Source organism: Cetorhinus maximus, chromosome 6, assembly GCF_964194155.1.
Source record: "Cetorhinus maximus chromosome 6, sCetMax3.hap1.1, whole genome shotgun sequence".
NCBI lineage: Eukaryota > Metazoa > Chordata > Chondrichthyes > Lamniformes > Cetorhinidae > Cetorhinus > Cetorhinus maximus.
The window spans coordinates 74,159,732-74,180,677 of record NC_135884.1 but is presented as its reverse complement, the minus strand read 5'-3'; the positions used below and the strand labels follow the sequence as shown (position 1 = coordinate 74,180,677).

General features: G+C 45.2%; 1 protein-coding gene across 1 annotated transcript in view; it reads right to left on the bottom strand.

Annotated features, from left to right (window-relative positions):
- Positions 1-282: 282 nt before the first annotated feature.
- The window catches only part of LOC144681834 (aminoacylase-1-like), a 47,482-nt gene continuing 26,818 nt past the window's right edge, over positions 283-20,946 (bottom strand). Inside the window, exons 9-14 of the mRNA XM_078543861.1 lie at positions 20,214-20,263; positions 15,790-15,934; positions 14,722-14,790; positions 4,441-4,520; positions 2,372-2,432; positions 283-2,031 (exon numbers count right to left, since the gene is read on the bottom strand). Coding sequence (XP_078399987.1) covers positions 1,867-2,031; positions 2,372-2,432; positions 4,441-4,520; positions 14,722-14,790; positions 15,790-15,934; positions 20,214-20,263 — 570 coding nt within the window. The 3' untranslated portion in view covers positions 283-1,866. The remainder of the gene's footprint in view (positions 2,032-2,371; positions 2,433-4,440; positions 4,521-14,721; positions 14,791-15,789; positions 15,935-20,213; positions 20,264-20,946) is intronic.

Sequence of the window (20,946 nt, the reverse complement as noted above, 5' to 3'; positions counted from 1 at the left end):
TTAGCTAACAGTCTCTTATTCAGGACTTGATCAAATAACTCCTGGAAATCGATATAAATAATATCCATAGACATTCCCCTTTCTACTTCTTTAGTCACCTCTTCAAAAAGTTCAGATTCGTGCTGATTGCTGAGAGGGTGAGATGAAGATGTGGGAGGAGACTCGTGTGCAGTATAAACACCCGTATGGACCAACTGGGCTGAATGGCCTGTTTCTGTGTACTTTGTAATACAGATGCAGCAATAGAAAAAGACAGACAAAAGAGAGAAAAGATTCTGCACCTTGCTTTCAATCAGACTTTATTTTGGAGGAACAAAATCATATTTAAATCAGACTCAAATCCTAATCAGCCCAGGAACACTGCCCCCTTTCTTGTTCGTTCTCTAGCATCACGCTGCTGCCTCGACAACCAGCTCCCCTCAATCTTTCTCAGCATTTGGGTGCCATCAGCTAAGCATTGACTAGGCCAGCATTTATTGCCCATCTCTAACTGCCCTTGAGAAGGTGGTGTTGAGCTGCCTTCTTGAACCTCTGCAGTCCATGTGGTGTAGGTACACCCACAGTGATGTTAGAGGGGAGGAGTTCCAGGATTTTGACCCAGCAACAGTGAAGGAACGGCGATATATTTCCAAGCCAGGATGATGAGTGACTTGGACGGGAACTTCCAGGTGGTGGTGTTCCCATCTATCTACTGCCCGTGTCCTTCTAGATGGTGGTGATCGTGGGTTTGGAAGGTGCTGTCGAAGGAGCCTTGGTGAATTCCTGCAGTGCATCTTGTAGATGGTACACACTGCTGCTACTTTGCATCGGTGGTGGAGGGAGTGAATGTTTGTGGATGGGGTGCCAATCAAGCGGGCTGCTTTGTCCTGGATGGTAACAAACTTCTTGAGTGTTGTGGGAGCTGCACTCATCCAGGCAAGTGGGGAGTATTCTATCACACTCCTGACTTTGGCTTGTAGATGGTGGACAATCTTTGGGGAGTCAGGAGGTGAGTTACTCGCCAGAGGATTCCTAACCTCTGACCTGATCTTGTAGCCAGTTTTTAGAATCCTGCTCTCTCTCCTGGTCTGGTCTCCTTACACATCACCTCAGAGATTCAGCTTCAGAGATGAATTTGTAATCAAGTGTGACCTAAAAACATGACTCTGATAGCTGATAATGTTGTGGGTGGGGAGGGAGAGGTCAAAATATCGTTATGGTGACTGTATCCGCTGAGAGTGCCACAAGAGAATTCCAACACTCCCTTCCATACTGCTACGGCAGCAGGAGAGGGACATTGCTACTGCTTAGCGACCCCTACCAGGAAAGCACAGCCATAGTTAACAGACAATTGCTGTGATGTCTCCAGTCGAATAACCGAGCCACACTCGCTGTTTCACACAGGAGGACTTGGGCTGAGGTACTGAAGGATCATGTCTCAGCACAGCAACAATTTAAAAAGGACAGGATGAGTGAGTGAGGCTGGGTGGAAGAACTATTTCTGTAAAACTCTCCTGGATAGAGCAAAATATATTAAAAATCTAGAAAGCTTTTCTGAGTAAAGTCCAGTCAATTATAAAGCATAAAAAGAGTAAGACAATCAAATATCCAGTCATATTGGAAAGGCCGATGATGATATATTGAAAGCCTGAGTGATCATCAAAACATTCAGTAAATGAGGTAAATCTGTCAGAAACAGCAGAAAGGAGGGGGTAGGGGTGATGGGATGGGGTATGGGGGAGGGGTGCAGGAGGTGGTGTGGAGAAAGAGGGGAGGAGGCCTGAGGAAAGGATGAAGGGGGTGTGGGGATAGAGAGAGGGGGCAGGGGATGTTAAGACGGGAGGGGGGTGTTGGGGGATGAGGGGTAGGTTTTTGAGGCCTGCTCCCTCAGGCTTCCCCCTCCAGGGGTGGAACTGTGGCGAGAGCAGGGATCAGGCTGCAGTAGATCTTGATCCCGGTCAGGAAGACTCTCTCGTTGAGGAACTCATTGTGATCGTGAAGCAGGATAGGAGTCTGGTTCATGGGCGAGAATCCGATAGCCGGGTAACCCATCTGTTGAGGGAGAGGAGTAGGTCACAGATCCAGCGGCAAGATAAACACACCCCAAACACCACCCGAAACATCTTCCCCACCCCCAACAACACTCTCAAACACACCCCACCCACACAAACACACTAAAACCCCAAATACACCACTAAACATCTCCCTCATCCTTACAAACACACCCCCATACATGGCCCACCTTGACAAACATCTCCAAACACAACCCACATCCCAAACTGACCCCACCCCTCATCACAAATATGCCCAACAAACCACCCTCCTCTGCTCGGAATATGCGGCACTCGGAGATCCTCCGTGTTCCAGGGTTACTATTCAGCGAGATACTCACAGCACGAATGAATCGACTGTCGGTGGCAGCAGGGAAGATCTCACACTGCAGGGTCATGTCCCTGAAACACAAGACACAATAAGGCAGGTCCATAGATGGCAGCACTGCCCTCTCCCAACTCCTCACTGTGCAACATCATACTGTAACACAGTCCCACAGCAGTCATGAAGCAGTCCCTCACTGTACAGTCCCACAGCAGTGAGGCACTGCACACTGACTGCTGTGGGACTATGTTACAGTGAGAGACTGCACACTGACTGCTGTGGGGCTGCGTTACAGTGAGAGACTGTGTGTTGGGGGACTGTGTTACAGTGAGGCACTGCACACTGGCTGCTGTGGGACTATGTTACAGTGAGAGACTGTGTGCTGTGGGACTATGTTACAGTGAGAGACTGCACACTGACTGCTGTGGGACTATGTTACAGTGAGAGACTGTGTGCTGTGGGACTATGTTACAGTGAGAGACTGCACACTGACTGCTGTGGGGCTGCGTTACAGTGAGAGACTGTGTGTTGGAGGACTGTGTTACAGTGAGGCACTGCACACTGACTGCTGTGGGACTATGTTACAGTGAGAGACTGTATGCTGTGGGACTATGTTACAGTGAGAGACTGCACACTGACTGCTGTGGGACTATGTTACAGTGAGAGACTGTGTGCTGTGGGACTATGTTACAGTGAGAGACTGCACACTGACTGCTGTGGGGCTGCGTTACAGTGAGAGACTGTGTGCTGGGGGACTGTGTTACAGTGAGGGACTGGACGGTGACGGATGTGGGACTGTGTGACGGTGAGGGACTGCACAGTGACTTGTGTGGATTGGGTTACAATGAGGACCATGCACTGATAACTGTGTGCTGTGAGACTGTGTTACAGTGAGGGTCTGCACACTGACTGCTGTGGATCTGTGTTACAGTGTGAGACTACCCAGTGACTTCTGTCAGACTGCGTTACACTGAGGGACTGCACAGTGATTTGTATGGGATTGACTTACAATGAGGACTGCACACTGACAATGCTGGGTGTTTGTTACAGTGAGGTACTGCACACTGCTGTGGCTCTGTGTTACAGTGAGGGACTGCACACTGACTGCTCTGGTACTGTGTTACAGTGAGGGACTGTGAACTGTGTGCTGTGGGAGCATGTTACAATGAGGGACTGGACACTGACTGCTGTGTTTCTATGATACGGTGAGGGACTGCACACTGCCCACTGTGGATCTGTGTTCCAGTGAAGGACTGCACACTGACCGCTGTGGGTCTGTGTTACAGTGAGGGACTGCACACTGACCACTGTGGGATTGTGTTACGGTGAGGGACTAGTTACTGTGTGCTGCTGTAGCACAGACCCACAGTGGTCAGTGTGCAGTCCCTCACTTGAACACAGATCCACAGCAGTCAGTGCCCAGTCCCTCACTGTAACACAGTCCCACAGCAATCAGTGTCCAGTCCCTCACCGTAACACGGTAAAATAGCAGTGTCCAGTCCCTCAATATAACACTCCCACAGCGCACAGTTCGCAGTCCCTCACTGTAACATAATCCCACAGCTATCAGCATGCAGTCCCTCACTGTAACACAGTCCCACAGCAATCAGTGCCCAGTCCCTCACTGTAACACAATCCCACAGCAATCAGTGTGCAGTCCCTCACTGTAACACAGTCCTACAGCACACATTCCCTCACTGTAACAGTCCCACTGCACTCAGCTCCTCACTGTAACATACTCCCACAGCAGTCACTGTGCAGTTCCTCACTGTAACACAGTCCCACAGCAATCAGTGTGCAGTCCCTCACTGTAACACAGAGCCACAGCAGTCAGTGTCCAGTCCCTCACTGTAACAAACACCCACTGTTGTCAGTGTGCAGTCCTCAACATAACCCAATCCCACACATGTCACTGTGCAATCCCTCACTGTAACACAGACCACAGCAATCAGTTTCCTGTCCCTCCTGTAACACACTCCCATAGCAGTCAAAGTACAGTCTTTCTCCTCAATGCTCAGTCCTGCGGACTAACAGATCTATGTTGTGGACAGCCAGCACCCAAGTAACAAAACTTCCATTACTCACAGTTTCTGGCAGGTGCTGCTGAAGGTTTGCCACCATGGGTTGGACTTATCAATTGATGTAACTTCTTGATCCATTCCTTTCTGCAGGATAATGAACAACTGTTAAGACGCCTGTCAATACCTCAGTACACGCAACTCACATCAAAAACCCCAGTATACACAGCTCCCATCAATACCCGCAGTATAAACAACTCCCATCAATAACCCCAGTGTACAAAGCTCCCATCAATAATCCCAGTATACGCAGCTCCCATCAATAATCCCAGTATACACAGCTCCCATGAACAGCCCCAATGTACACAGCTGCCATCAACACCGCCAGTATACACAGCTCCCATCAATAATTCCAGTATAGAGAGCTCCATCAATAACCCCAGCATACATAGCCCCCATCAAAAACGCCAGTATACACAGCTCCCTTCAAATACCCTGTATACACAGCTCCCATCAATAACCCCAGTATATGCAGCTCCCATCAAAATCCCCAGTGTACACAGCTCGCATCAACACCCTCAGTGTACACAGCCCCCATCAATAACCCCAGTATGCATAGCTCGCATCAACAGCCCAGGAGTACACAGCTCCCATCAGTAACGCCAGCATACATTGTTCTCATCAATAATGACACTATACAATAGCTGCCATCATTTATCGGAATATACACAGCTCCACATAATAACCCCAGTATACACAGCTCTGATCAAATACCTGAGTTTACACAGCTCACATCAATAAACCCAGTATACACAGCTCCTGTCAATAGCCCAGGTGTACAGAGCTTCCATTAATAGCCCCATTATCTACGGCTCCCATCAGTAACCCCAGTGTACACAGGTCCCATCAAAATTCCCAGTATACACACCTCCCATCAATTATGCCAGTACAAAGGGCTCCCAACAATGCTGCCAGTATACATAGCATCCATCAATGACCCCAGTATACACAAATCCCATCAAAAACATCAGTGTACAAGGCTCCAATCGATAACCCCTGTATATACAGCTCCCATCATTTACCGCAATATACACAGTTCCGAACAATAACCCCAGTATTCACACTCCCATCAAAGCCCCAGTATACACAGTTCCCGTCAATAGCCCCAGTATACATAGCTATCGTCAATAACCCAGTATCCACAGCTCCCATCAATAATCCCAGTATACATAGCTATGATCAATAACCCAGTATCCGCAGCTCCCATCAATAACCCCTGTTTACAGAGCTCCCATCAATAACCCCAGTATACACAGCTATGATCAATAACCCAATATCCACAGCTCCCATCAATAACCCCCGTTTACAGAGCTCCCGTCAATTCACCGGAATATACACAGCTCCACACAATAACCCCAGTATACATAGCTCTCATCAAATACGTGAGCATACACAGCTCACATCAATAAACCCAGTATACACAACTCCTGTCAATAACCCAGGTGTACAGAGCTTCCATCAATAGCTCCAATATCTACAGCTCCCATCATTAACCCGTGTGCACAGCTCCCGTCAATAACCCCAGTGTACACAGCTCCCATCAATAACACCACTATAGACAACTCCCATTAGTCACCCCAATATACATGTCTCCCATTAATAACCCCAGGTTACACAGTTCCCATGAATAAACCCAGTATACACAGCTCCAATCAATAACCCCAGTTTACATCGCTACCTTCAAATATCCCGTGTACGCAGCCTCCATCAATAACCCCAGTATATGCAACTCCGATCAATAACCCCAGTATACACAGCTCCCACAATAACCCCAGTATACACAGCTCCCATCAGAAACCCGAGTATGCACGGTTCTCATCAAAATCCCCAGTATACACAGCTTCCATCTATAATCCCAGTATACACAGCTCCCATCTATAACCCCAGTATACACAGCTTCCATCTATAACCTCAGTATACACAGCTTCCATCAATAATACTTGTATACATAGCTTCCATCAACAGTCCAAGTATGTGCAGCTCCCATCAATAACCTCAGTATCTACAGCTCCCATCAGTAATTCAAATGTACACAGCTCCAAACAGTAAGACGTGTACACAGGACCCATCAAAATCCCCAGTATACACACCACCCATCAATCATGCCAGTACAAATACCACCACTATACATGGCTCTGATCAATGTCCCCAGTATACACAGGTCCCTTCAAATACCTTGTACACACAGCTCCCATCAATAACTCCAGTATATGCAGCTCCCATCAAAAGCCCCAGTATACACATCTCCCATGAATACCGTCAATGTACACAGCTTGCATCAACACCCTCAGTGTACGCAGCTCCCATCTATACTCCCAGTATACACAGCTCCCATCAATAACCACAGTATACACAGCTCCATTCAATAACCCAGATGTACACAGCTCCAACAATAACCCCAACGTACACAGTTCCCATCAACATCCCCAGTATACACAGCTCCCATTAATAACACCAGATACACATCTCCCATTAATAACCATAGTGCACACAGCTCCCATCGAAAACCCCAGTGAACACAGCCCCCGTCAGTAACCCCATTATACACAACTGATCAATAACCCCAGTATACACAGCTCCCATCAAAAACCCCAGTAGACAGAGCTCCCATCAATAACCACATTATACACAGCTGCCTTCAAATACCCTGTGTACACAGCTGCCATCAATAACCCCAGTATATGCAGCTCCCATCAAAAACCCCAGTATATGCAGCTCCCATCAAAAACCCCAGTGTACACAGCTCGCATCAACACCCTCCATGTACACAGCCCCCATCAATAACCCCAGTATGCATAGCTCACATCAACAGCCCAGGTGTACACAGCTCCCATCAATAACACCAGCATACACCGTTCTCCTCAATAATGACACTATAAACAGCTGCTATCATTCACCGGAATATACACAGCTCCACATAATAACCCCAGTATACACAGCTCTGATCAAATACCTGAGTATACACAGCTCACATCAATGAACCCAGTATACACAGCTCCTGTCAATAACCCAGGTGTACAGAGCTTCCATCAATAGCCCCAGTATCTACAGCTCCCATCAGTAACCCCAGTGTACACAAGTCCCATCAAAATTCCCAGTATACACACCTCCCATCAATTACACCAGTACAAAGAGCTCCCATCAATACCGCCAGTATACATAGCACCCATCAATGTCCCCAGTGTACACAAATCCCATCCCTGTATACACAGCTCCCATCAATACCCCCAGTATAAACAACTCCCATCAATAACACCAGTGTACAAGATTCCGATCAATAACCCCAGTATACACAGCTCCGATCAATAACCCCAGTACACACAGCCTCCATCAGAAACACAGTATACAGAAATCCCATCAATAACCCCAGTATACACAGGTCCCTTCAAATACCCTGTACATACAGCTCCCATCAATAACCCCAGTATATGCAGATCCCATAAAAAACCCCAGTATACACATCTCCTATGAATACCCTCAATGTACACAGTTCACATCAACACCCTCAGTGTACGCAGCTCCCATCTATACCCCCAGTATACACAGCTCCCATCAGAAACCACAGTATACACAGCTCCATTCAATAACCCAGGTTTACACAGTTCCATCAATAACCCCAATGTATACAGCTCCCTTCAACATCCCCAGTACACACAACTCCTATCAATAACCTCAGTACACAGAGCTCCAATCAATAACCACATACACACCTCCCATTAATAACCCATGTACCCAGCTCCCAGAAATAACCCCAGTGTACACAGTTCCCATCAATAATGCCAGTATACACTGCTCGCATTAATAACCCCAGTGTACAAAGCTCCCAACAATAACCCCGGTATACACAGCTGTGGTAATTATTGTTTTATTTAGTGTGTAATATACCTTTAAGAATAATGCTTGTTAAGGAAGATCACATGATCTTTAGTACCCAATGGGGGAGTAGTGTTGGCTACCTCTGTTATTCATGGTGTGGAGATAGAGTTTGGAGTGAAAGCACACGTGTAGTTGCTGCTGAGTACATTTGTAAATAAACTAGAAGTTCTCCACCAAATAAGTGTCTGCTGATCAACTCTGTCAATAGTACTAAATTGGCCACCTCTCACAACCAACTGGCGATGAGGATAAAACAAGTTTAACAGAAGAAATCAAGTGAAAAGAAATCAGCACTGTATCTCGCCCAGTAATTGTTAAGAAGTTTCGTTCGAATCGGAGAAGTAATTTTCTCACAGAATGCTGCAATTCAGAAGACTTGACCCTTTTGATCCAGCAATGGACAACTGGCCTCACATTCTTTTTCCAAGCGGACGAGATTACGGGGGAAGAGAAGAGGCGAGCGATCCTCTTATGTACATGTGGGAATAAAACCTATGGCTTGATTCTAAGTTTGATGGCACCCAGTGCCCCAGATTCAAACATTTTTCATGAATTGGTGAACCTTGTGAAGGGTCATTATCAACCAAAGCCCTCAGTAATGATGTAAAGGTTCAAGTTTAACTCGAGAAATGGAGCCCTGGGGGAGACAGTTGCATGCTATGTGGTAAGGTTGAAGCAGTTAATGGAGCACAAGAGTTTGGTACATCTCTGAATGACATGCTCAGAGATCGTTTAGTATGCAGTGTGAATGAGGACACAATTCAGAAGAGATTGTTGTCCGAAGTAAATTTGGATTTCAAGAAGGCGCTAGAGATAGCACTGGCCGTGGAGAGGTCAGCAAGAGATTCATAAGCCATACAAGGCGCACAAAATGGCGCCGTCCTCCATATCAGGCGGGAAACCCCAGCCAAAAAGGGCGCGAAAATGCAAGACTCTGCTTTAAAGCGGGAAACAGACCCCGCTAGCTGGAAAATGAGAAAAAATGACTAAGCAGCGAAAACAGAGCAATTTCAACAGAGGTGGAAACAAGCAGTCTTATAACGATTGGCAGTTTAAAAAATTGAATGTTATTATTGTCACAGAAACGAACATGATAATGAGACAACGCAAGGAAAGAAAAGTCCCAGTGAGATCTACAATGTCGAAGAGCCTGAAACAACAAATGCAGATATTCTGTTGAAGGGTCATGAGGACTCGAAACGTCAACTCTTTTCTTCTCCGCCGATGCTGCCAGGCCTTCTGAGTTTTTCCAAGTAATTCTGTTTTTGTAATGCAGATAGTTACTCGTTGTTTAATCTGAAGGTCAGAAAGACGGAACCAATATTTGTAACAGTGAAAGTAAATGGCAGACCTGTTTGAATGGAAGTGGACACAGGAGCTTCCACTACAATAATTGGGGAACATACCTTCAGGTTTCTGAATAATGGGGGACACCAATTAAATTTAAAAGAAACAATGGCCCAATTAAAAACATACACAGGTGAAGACATTCAAGTCAGAGGCATAAGTAGAGTAACTGTCCATTATGGAAGCCAATTGGCAAAGCTACCCTTGATGGTGGTAGCAAACGAGGGGCCAAGCCTCCTGGGGTGAAACTAGCTAAAGGAGATTAAGTTAGAATGGTCTGTTATTTTCCAGTTGAGAGTAAGTGGGTTACCAGAGCTACTTCGAAAGTACACTACAGTCTTTAAGGATGAACTGGGGAAAATCCAGGGCCTGCAGGCCAAGATTCATGTGGATCTGGAAGAAACCCCTCGCTTCATGAAGGTGAGACCGGTACCATAATGCCCTGCGAGAAAAAGTCGACATTGAACTGAACAGACTAGAGAAACTGAGCCTAATGCAACCTGTTCAGTTCTCAGAATGGGCAGCACCCATAGTCCCCGTCCTTAAACCCGACCAAAGCGTCTGAATTTGTGGAGACTACAAACTGATGGTTAATAAAAAAGCTAAGCTAGACAGGCACCCCATTCCAAAAATCGAAGATCTGTATACCAAGCTGGCAGGAGGGACAATGTACACAAAGCTTGACATGAGTCATGCTAATCAACAACTAGGGTTGGATAATGTCTCGCAGGAATTTGTCACCATTAATACCCACAAAAGATTGTACCAATATACACGATTGCCTTTCAGTGTCTCCTCAGCTTGTGCCATCCTTCAGAGAACAATGGAAAGCTTACTGCAGGGAATGCCCCAGGTTGTAGTCTATTTAGACATATGTTGGTGACAGGATTCACTGAAAAAGAGCATTGGAAAACTTAGAAGAAATCTTAAATTGGTCCTTGCAAGCTGGAATGTGTCTAAAAAATGAAAAGTGCACGTTCTAAGCGAGGGAGGTAATCTACTTGGTCACCAGGTAAATTCACAGGGAACTCCACCTAGTTGAGGAGAAAGTGAGAGCCATAAGAGAGGTACCTGAGCCAAAGGATGTCTCAGAACTCAAATCATTCCTAGGAATTATCAACTATTATGGGCAGTTCTTATCCAATTTGTCCATAGAACTGGCCCCCTTACATTATCTACTTAAAGAGAACCAATGTCGGTCATGGGAGGTGCCCAAGAAAGAAGCTTTCATAAAGATGAAACAATTGTTGCACTCGTCCAATCTATTAGTGCATTATGACCAGACGAAAGAATTGGTGCTGACACATGATGCATCTTCCTACGGATTGGGAGCAGTGCTCTCCCATCGGATGGACGATGGCACAGAACGGCCTATAGGCTATGTATCAAGAACGTTCACCACAGCAGAAAAAGGACACTAGCAGATAGAAAATGAAAGCCTGTCCATCATCTTTGGTGTCAGGAAATTTCACCAGTACGTACAAGGCTGCCATTTTACAGTCGTTTCACACCACAAGCCATTGCTAGGATTGTTCAGCGAGGACAAAGCTATACCACCCATACCCTCGGCAAGAATACAAGGATGGGCTTTAATTCTGGCAGCATACGAGTACACTTTCATATATAGGCCTGGAAATCAAATCGTAAACTTAGTCATTTGCCTTTACAAGAAAATGATGAGCACATCCCAGTTCCACAGGGACTTGTTTTATTGTTAAATTTCTTAGATTTCTCGCTGGTATGCGCTTGACAGATCAGAGACTGGACAAGTCGGGACCCAGTCCTATTTCAAGTACGAGAACTAGTGCTTCTTGGTTGGTCACAGGAGCCCGTACCTGACGAAATGAAACTGTACTTCAACAGAAGACATGAAATAACCAACCAGGATGGCATCTTATTGTGGGGAGCATGAGTGATAATTCCTCCAAAAGGAAGAGAGCCACTTTTAATTGAACTACACAGCGCACATCCAGGAATTTCCTGAATGAAGACCATAGCTCGCAGCTTCCTATGGTGGCCTGGGATGGATGGTGAAATAGAGAGTTTAGTGAAGAATTGTGTGCAATGTCAGCAACTGCAAAAGTTGCCATCAACGGCTCCGTTACACCCTTGGGAGTGGCCAGAAAAGCCATGATTGCACATTGACTATGTGGGACCTTTCTTGGGAACAATGTTTCTGCTCACTGTCGCTGCCCACTCAAAATGGATGACATATATGAGGTCAAGTCACAAACATCTTCTGCTACAATTGAGAAGTTATGTCAAAGTTTTGCTGTTAACAGACTACCAGAAGTAGTCATTTCTGATAATGGCACGGCATTTACAAGTGCTGAGTTTCAACGGATTATCAGCCTCAACGGTATCACTCATGTAAAAACTTCACCATACCACCTTTCCTCAAATGGACTGGCTGAAAGGGCAGTTCAAACATTCAAGGCAAGCATGAAGAAGCTAACTGGAGATTCTTTAGCAACTAAGCTAGCACGCTTTCTTTTTCATTATAGGACAACCCCTCACACAACAACAGGTGTCACACCTGTGGAGTTACTGTTGAAACGCCGTCTCAGGACGAGATTGTGCTTAATAATGCCAAATTTAGGGGGGAAGGTAGAAAGGAGTCAGGGGAATCAGAAAACTAGACACAGCTGGCATAGTCGTGAGAGGAAATTTACCGTGGGAGAGATGGTATAAGGTGAAGAATTTCGGGGAAGCACCAAAGTGGTTATCGGATGAAATAAGTGCAGTGACTGGACCTGTATCTTACCACATGGAGGTGGGAGGCCGAGTCACATGGAGACATGTGGACCATTTAAGGAAGAGAGAAACAAATCACCAAGAATTGGTTCCACCAGTGTTCACGACTGGGCCAGTGTTTCCTGTTGAGGATACTCAGCCCAGTACATACATGTCTGATGTTCCTGTAAGAGTTGAGGATACAGAACTGCAGGTGCCCAGCAAAGCACCTGATGTTCAGGCAACTCTGGAAAAGGAGGTTCCTGACAAAGCATCTGAAGTTGTAGAGCTGGGACGTTCTACACCCAAAAGGACATAACATAAGAACATAAGAAATAGGAGGAGGAGTAGAGGCCCCTGAAGCCTGCCCCGCCATTCAATAAGATCATGGCTGATCTGCCCAAGGCCTCAACTCATCTTTCATGCCAGCTCCTCAAAACCCTCAACTCCCTGATATTTCAAAAATCTATCCACCTCCTCTTTAAATACTTTCAGTGATCTAGCCTCCACAACTCTCTGGGTTTGAGAATTCCGGACATTCACTACCCTCTGACAGAAGAAATTTCTGCACGTCAGTTTTAAATGGGTGTCCTCTTATTCTGTAACTATGCCCCCTAGTTAGAGATTCCCTCACTGGTGGAAACATCATCTCAACATTTACCCTGTCAAACCCCCTCAGAATCTTGTACATTTCAATAAGATCACACCTCATTCTTCTAAACTCTAATGAATAAAGGCCTAACCTGTTTGGCCGCTCTTGATAAATTAACCTCTTCGTCCCAGGAATCAGCCTAGTGAATCTCTTTTGAACTGCCTCCAGTGCCAGCATATCCTTTCTTAAATACAGAGGCCAAAACTGTACACAGTACTTCAGGTGTGGCCTCACCAACACCCTGTACAGTTGTGACAAGACTTCCTTATTTTTAAACTCCAACCCCCTAGCAATAAAGGCCAAATTTCCATTTGCCTTCTAAATTATTTGCTGCACCTGCATGCTAACATTTTGTGTTTCATGCTCAAGAACACCCAGATCCCTCTGTGCTGCACTTTTTTGGAGTCTCTCTCCATTTAAATAGTAGTCTGCCTTTTGATTCTTCCTACCAAAGTGCATGACCTCACATAAAACTCCTTCTGGCAAGTTTCTGCCCACTCACTCAGCCTGTCTATATCCCCTTGCAGATTCCTTATGTCCTCATCACAACATGCCCTCCCACCTATTTATGTATCGTCAGTCCACACCCAGAAAGACTGAACTTGTAAATTACTTAGGACAGCAAAATATTTACATTGCTAAGAAAATTGTACTTCTAAATATATAAGGTATATCTCAGTAAAGGGGGAGGGATGTTGTAATTATGGTTTTATTTGATGTGTAATATACCTTTAAGAATAATGCTTGTTAAGGAAGATCACATTATCTTTAGTACCCAAAAGGGGAGTAGCGCGGGCTACCTCTGTAGTTAGTAGTTAGAAGTGTGGAGATAGAGTTTCAAGTGAAAGCACACGTGTAGTTGCTGCTTAGTACCTTAGGTGGAATTAAGTTCATTTACAAAGAAGTGTCTGCTGATCAACTCTATCAAGAGTATCAACTCAGCCACCTCACATAACAATGGCTCCCATCAATAACCCCAATATACACAGCTCCCATCAATAATCCCAGGACACAGTTCCCATCAATAATCCTAGTATACACAGTTCTCATCAATTGCCCCAGTATACACAGCTCCCATCAATAATCCCAGTACACACAGCGCCCATCAATAACCACAGTACACACAGCTCCCATCAATAATCCCAGTACACACAGCTCCCATCAATAACCACAGTACATACAGCTCACAGCAAATACCCCTAATGATGACCATGAAACCATTGTCGATTGTCATAAAACCCCATATGGTTCACTAATGTCCTTTCAGGAAGGAAATCTGCCATCCTCACCTGGTCTGGCCTACATGTGATTCCAGAGCCATAACAATGTGGTTGACACTTAGATGAACAAGGGGAATACGTGCTGGCCTAGCCAGCGATGCCCACATCCCATGAAATAATTTTTAAAAACACGCACTGCGTCCACACAGCGAGTGCGCAGCCCACGCGCACCGCGCCCACACAGCGAGTGCGCAGCCCACGTGCACCGCGCCCACACAGCTAGTGCGCAGCCCACGCGCACTGTGCCCACATAGTGCCTGCACAGTAAGAATCCAATCTGCTCAAAACCCATCTGTCATCATGGTTACTGGGAGCTGGGACTCAGCATAATTGTTGTAAATATAGCTGGGTGTTCACTGCAGAATAAACTACGGAGAAGATTTGTCTGTCGTGTTATCACCTGCTGAAACTCGTACTGAACTCCATCGCCTGCATCCTGACACCACTTCTGAATTTGCTCTTCGAATGCCTGAAACAAGACAGAAAGTCACAATGGCCAATATCTCCCGTTGCTGACACAGCAGACAACTTCAAATTATAGTTATATAGTGCCTTTCACGTAATGAAACGTCCCAAGGTGCTTCACAGGAACATCATAAAGACTATAACACCGAGTCACATAAGGAGGTATTCGGGCAGATGGCCACAAGCTTGGTCAAGGAGGTGGGTTTTAACAAGTGTCTAAAAGGATAGTGAGGTAGAGAGATGGAGAGGTCTAGGGAGAGTATTCCAGAGCTTGAGGCCTGGGCAACTGAAGACACGGCCACCAATGGTGGCATGATTAAAATTGGGAATGCATAAGAGACCGGAAATAGAGGAGTGCAGATATCTCAGAGAGTTGGAGATTACAGAGATAGGGAGGGGCGAAGACAAGGAGGGATTTGAAAACAAGGATGAGAATTTTAAAATCAAGGTGTTGCTTGACCAGAAGCCAATGTAGGTCAGTGAGCACAGGGGTGATTGGGAGATTGCGAGTTAAGACATGGAGAGCAGGGTTTTGGACGACCTGAAGTTCACAGAGGATAGAATGTGAGAGACCAGCCAGCAGTGCATTGGATTGGTTGAGTCTAGAGGTAATGAAGGCACAAATGAAGGTTTCAGCAGCAGATGAGCTGAGACAGGAGTGAAATCGAGCGATATTACTAAGGTGGAAACAGGCAGTCTTTGTGATAGCAAATGAGGACAAAAGCACATCGCAGGATCAAATGTGACACCAAGGTTAAAAACAGACTAGCTTAATCTCAGGAGAGAATGATGGAGTGGATGGAGGATGGATACATCAATCCCTTTATCGGTTTATGGACACGTGTCCCTTTACTAACATAGGAGACATGCCTCCCTTTACCAAAGTACCATAGATGTCTCGCTTTACCCATATACGAGACACATCTCCCTGTACTGATACAGGTGACAGGTCTCCATATATTAATGTCAACATTTCAACAGAAAAACAGAGACCCAATTTTACCTTAAGGTCCACAGTAGGGGGAATCCGGATATCAAAGCTGGCCATCAGCTCTTTGGGGACAACATTATAGGCCACGCCTCCTTGTAATAAGGTCAGGTTGATAGTGGTGACATCTCCCAGAGTTAGGCACTCACTCAGATTCAGTCTAAAACATAGACCAAGAGCATGGTTACAGGTGGGACCGGCTCATTGCCCTGTACCTGTGCTCTCCAATCCTGTGTTCATTGTCTAAGCTGCCTCCACCTTATCCATACCTCTGATTATTTTACAGGTGCTGCCATGTTTCCTATTATTTCATCCTTTTAGCTTTTCTACTCCAGTCAGTCACCAAAGACTGGGAACCGCCATGGTCACTCTACTCTGCGGTCTCTCTAGTGCAGCTCTGTTCTTTATGAGACAGCACACCTTACTCCAGAAGTAAAAACAGAAAATACTGGAAACATCCTGACAAAAATTCATCCACCTGACATGTTAACTCTGGTTCTCTCTCCACAGATATTGCCATGCTTGACCTGCTGAGCATTGACAGGATTTTTAACATGCTTTCCAGCATCCGCAGTACTTTGCTCTGCACCTTACTCCAGAACTGCTTTCAACATTGATCTGAAGAAGAGTCAGGACTCGAAACGTTAACTCTGTTTGTCTCTCCAGAGATGCTGTCAGGCCTAAGTTTTTCCAGCATTTTCTGTTTTAATTTGATCTGTACAATGTCAGCAGTGCTTGTAATGACTGTGGTCCGCAGTAGATTGGGCCTATCCCCTGGAATTTAGAAGAATGAGAGGTGATTGGTGTGGTGGGGCAACTATGGGTCAATAAATTGCTTGTTACAATTATATTGCTGGGCAGAGATTATAATGTGGATAAATGTAAGATAATGAATATAGGAGGATCAGGAACATTAAATGTGATAAAATGGGAGGAGTCTTTTTAATATATGGGGATAAACTAAGCCCCAGCTCACCAAGATACAGCAGCTCCATCCTTCAAAAGGGAATTCCTTTAGGATTTCCAAGTGGGGAAATGCAGGTAACAAAGGCAGGAGATGAGAGGCATAATTTCTCATCATTTGAAAGCAGTGCAGGCTAATCGAGTAAGAACAGAAGGAGATAAGAAATAAGAGCAGGAGTAGACGATATTACCCTTGAGCCTGCTGTGCCATTCAATAAAATCAAGGCTTTGTCTTCAATTCCATCTACTCGCCCGATCCCTTGATTTCCTTCAAGTTGAAAAATTTAGCAATCCCACTCTTGAATATACTCTGAGTATCCACAACCCCCCCGGGTAGAGAATTCCAAAGATTCACAATCCTTTGAGTGAAGAAATTTCAGCTCACCCCAGTCCTAAACATAAGAACATAAGAGAAAGGAGCCAGAGTAGACCACATGGCCTGAGCCTGCTCCACCATTCAGTATGATCATGGCTGATCTTGGGCTTTAACTCCACTTTCCTGCCCACTCCCCATACCCCTTAATTCCCCGAGACACCAAAAATCCACCTATCCATCTATATTCCCTGGAGTTTAGAAGAACAAGAGCTGATCTCATTAAAACCTACAAAGTTCTGAAAGAGCTCAACAGGGTAAACACTGAGAGACTGTTTCCGGTGCTTGGCGATGTTACAATTGTTAATGGACTAATCGTAATTGATTGAATTTGGTAGTCGTTAGAACCATAGAACACTACAGCACAGAAAACAGGCCATTCGGCCCTTCTAGTCTGTGCCAAAATATTATTCCGCTAATTCCATTAATTGGGTTAGCCTGAATAATATGACCACACTGGGGGAAAGTACAAATATGGCTATGGTAACCATTGATTCTTTGAGAAGTTCGCTCAGTATTTCTCCCCTGCATATGCAGGAGTTAACGACTGCCAAATTCAATCTATTGCGATTAGTCCATGCGATTAACTCCTGCACTGCTTTCAAACTATGAGAAATTATGCCTCTCATCTCCTGCCTTTGTCACCTGCATTTCCCCACTTGGAAATCCTAACGGAATTTCCTTTTGATGGATGGAGCTGCTGTATCTTGGTGAGCCGAGGCTTAGTTTATCCACACATATTAAAAAGACTCCTCCCATTTTATCACATTTAATGTTCCTGATTCTCCTATATTAATTATCTTACATTTATCCACATTAAAATCTCTGTCTAGCAATATAGTTGGTCCACTCTAGCTGAAGATATTAAATTTCCTTTCCATTTGTTAACAGCACAGAACCTTGTGCCATTAGCAAGCCTATTACAACAATTCACTTGACTCATTCCTGGGACGAGGAAAAGTTGAACAGGTTGGACCTATACCCATTGGTATAGAAACATGAGAGGTGATTTTATTGAAACATAAGATCCTGAGGGGATTTGATAGGGTACATACCGGGAGGATGTTTCCACTTGGAGGAGAGACCAGGACCAGGGAACACTGTTTAAGAATAAGAGGTCTCCATTTTAAGATGGAGATGAGGAGAATTTTTTTCTCTCTGAGGGTCGTTAGTCTGTGGAATTCTCTTCCCCAGAGAGTAGTGGAGGCTGGGTCATTGAATTTATTCAAGGCTGAGTTGGACGTTTTTGATAGACAAGGGAGTCAAGGGTTTTGGGAGACAGATGACAAAGCGGAGTTGAGACACAACCAGATCAGCCATGATCTTACTGAATGGCAGAGCATGCTTGAAGGGCTGTATGGCATACTCCTGCTCTGAAGTCCTATGTTCCACAACAGGGAGTCCTGGTGGTTACTTTACCCAGATAGTGTATTATCTATTCGTCACCAACTCCCTGTCTTCTGCTTTGAAACTAATTCTCAATCCATCGCGACAATGTTTGTCATTGATACCATGAACTTTCCTCAGACTATCGGCCACACTGGTTACGATTCCCAGGCCCATCAAGCTCAGTCTAACCATGGACCCAGAGGAGAGGGTGGGGGTCTTAAAGGAAGCACTTGAATTTATACAGCTCAGCAGAATTTGCACCTAAGTCAATCAGTGGCAAAAGAAGTTCAATGCAGGCCAATACGAAGTGTCTTGCACACTGAGGTTAAATGCAAGAGGTACCTGCACTCCATGGATGAGAAAGAGCTCCGAAAGGGGAGACATTTAAAGAAATATAGGGCATTTTTTTTGGCTAGACATCCATGTGAACGGCAATAAACAAAGTAAATAGGACACTGGCCTATCAGCTGAAGTCGGGGTCCCTGGCAGGTTATAGCTGCAATACTGATACGGGTAGGATCATTGGGAGATAAGGGAAGCATCTAGAGGCTGTAACAGGAGAGGAATAAGGGTGATCTCCAGTTTTTACACGAAGGATGCTCAGTAACTCAATGGGCATAGAGAAGACTGGGTGCAGCAAGGGTACTGGATTCGTGTATAAGATGGTTGTTGTAATGCAAAGGATAAGATTAAATGATCTGAAGGGCTTTGTGACAAACTTGGGCCTGTGGTAGATACTTTTTTGCTTTCAAAGGCATTGGTCGCTCCTGTAAGCTGTCTGTATGGTGTGTAACCCAGGCACGCAGCACCCATTTCCTCTTGTGATCTTGACTGCATAGTTGTTTCTTTCACACAAGAACTTCCTCAATCTCACTGGAAGTGGATTGAGCAAACATTTGATGAGTCGAGGTGGGATACAAATTGTTAAACTGCTCTATTTCATACAGGGTAGCTGTTATGATCATATTCGATTGATACAAATTGCCTTGATGTTATAATAGAAAAATGATGAACATGCTATGCGTTCTCACGTCAATGGGTCACCTTACTTGACTGAAGCAAACTGATTTCTAACTCTACCTGCATTGCAGCCTTCTCACTGCCTTTCATTGGGGTTTACTGCTTTTGAGTCTTTTTCTTTCAAAACTTTTTCTCTATGTTTTATCTCTTGCTGCTTGCAGCCAGAAAGGGAAATCCTGCCAGACCTCCTGCCAAGCTCCCAGGGCTAGTGATTCTCCAGCATAATGGGAGTCAGATGTTAATCAATGACCAAAGCAGCAAAATAAAACTGATCACTATTTAGTCACTGAGGAGGCATCATCAAATCATCTTATTACCTACCAGAGGCACTTTACAGCCAAATAATTATTCACCATTTTGGAGGCAAATCTAGAAATCAATTTTCACACAGTAAGGTCCCATAAAGAAATCAAATGGAGGACAAGTGAATCTATTTTGATGATGTTGGTGGAAGGGTGATGATTGACCAGACTCTTCACTCATTTTCGAATAAAGATGTTTGATCCACCTGATCAGTCAGTTTAACCATTCATTCAAATGACGGCACCTTGTATTGTGCAGCCCTCCTTCGATACTAGAATATCAGCTCAGACTATGGGGAGTGTGGAGTGAGTGCTCAGAAGGAGATCTAACAATGACACCAGCCCCAAGATGACAACTGGAAAACAAGACAGAGGACACAATAGAACCTCACCTCTTCTTCTCCTTCTCTCTGAAGTCCAGGAATGAATTGAGAACTTTGCGCTGAAATATTTTTTAAAAAGTGAAAGTATTAATGATGCTGTAAGCTAAATCTCCTCAGAGTATCTTCCCAATCCTCACAGGCGATGGTAATGCTATTGAATGCCAAGGGGGGATGGTTGGATTCGCTCCTGTTGGAGATAGTCATTGCCTGACACTTGTGTGGCATGAATATTACTTGCCACTTGTCAGCCCAGGCCTGGATATCGTCCAGGTCTTGCTGCATTTGGACATGGACTGCTTCAGTATGTGAGGAATCGCGAATGGGCTGAACATTGTGAAATCATCAACAAACATCCCCACTTCTGACCTTATGTTGAAAGGAAGGTCATTGATGAAGTAGCTGAAGATGGTTGGGCCGAGGACACTACCCTGAGGAACTCCTGCAGTGATGTCCTGGAGCTGAGATGACTGTCCTCCAGCAACCACAACCATCTTCCTTTGTGCTAGGTATGACTCCAACCAGTGGGGATTTTTCCCCCCTGATTCCCATTGACTCCAGTTTTATGAGGATTCCTTGATGCCGCACTCGGTCAAATGCTGCCTCGATGTCAAGGGCAGTCACTCTCACCTCACCTCCAGAAAACACTCCTATGTCCATCTTTGGTCAAGGCTGTGTGATGGAGGGGGGAGAGATTTGGGAGGGCGGAGTGGTTTGGGCAGAGGAGGTGTTTCGGGTTAGGGGC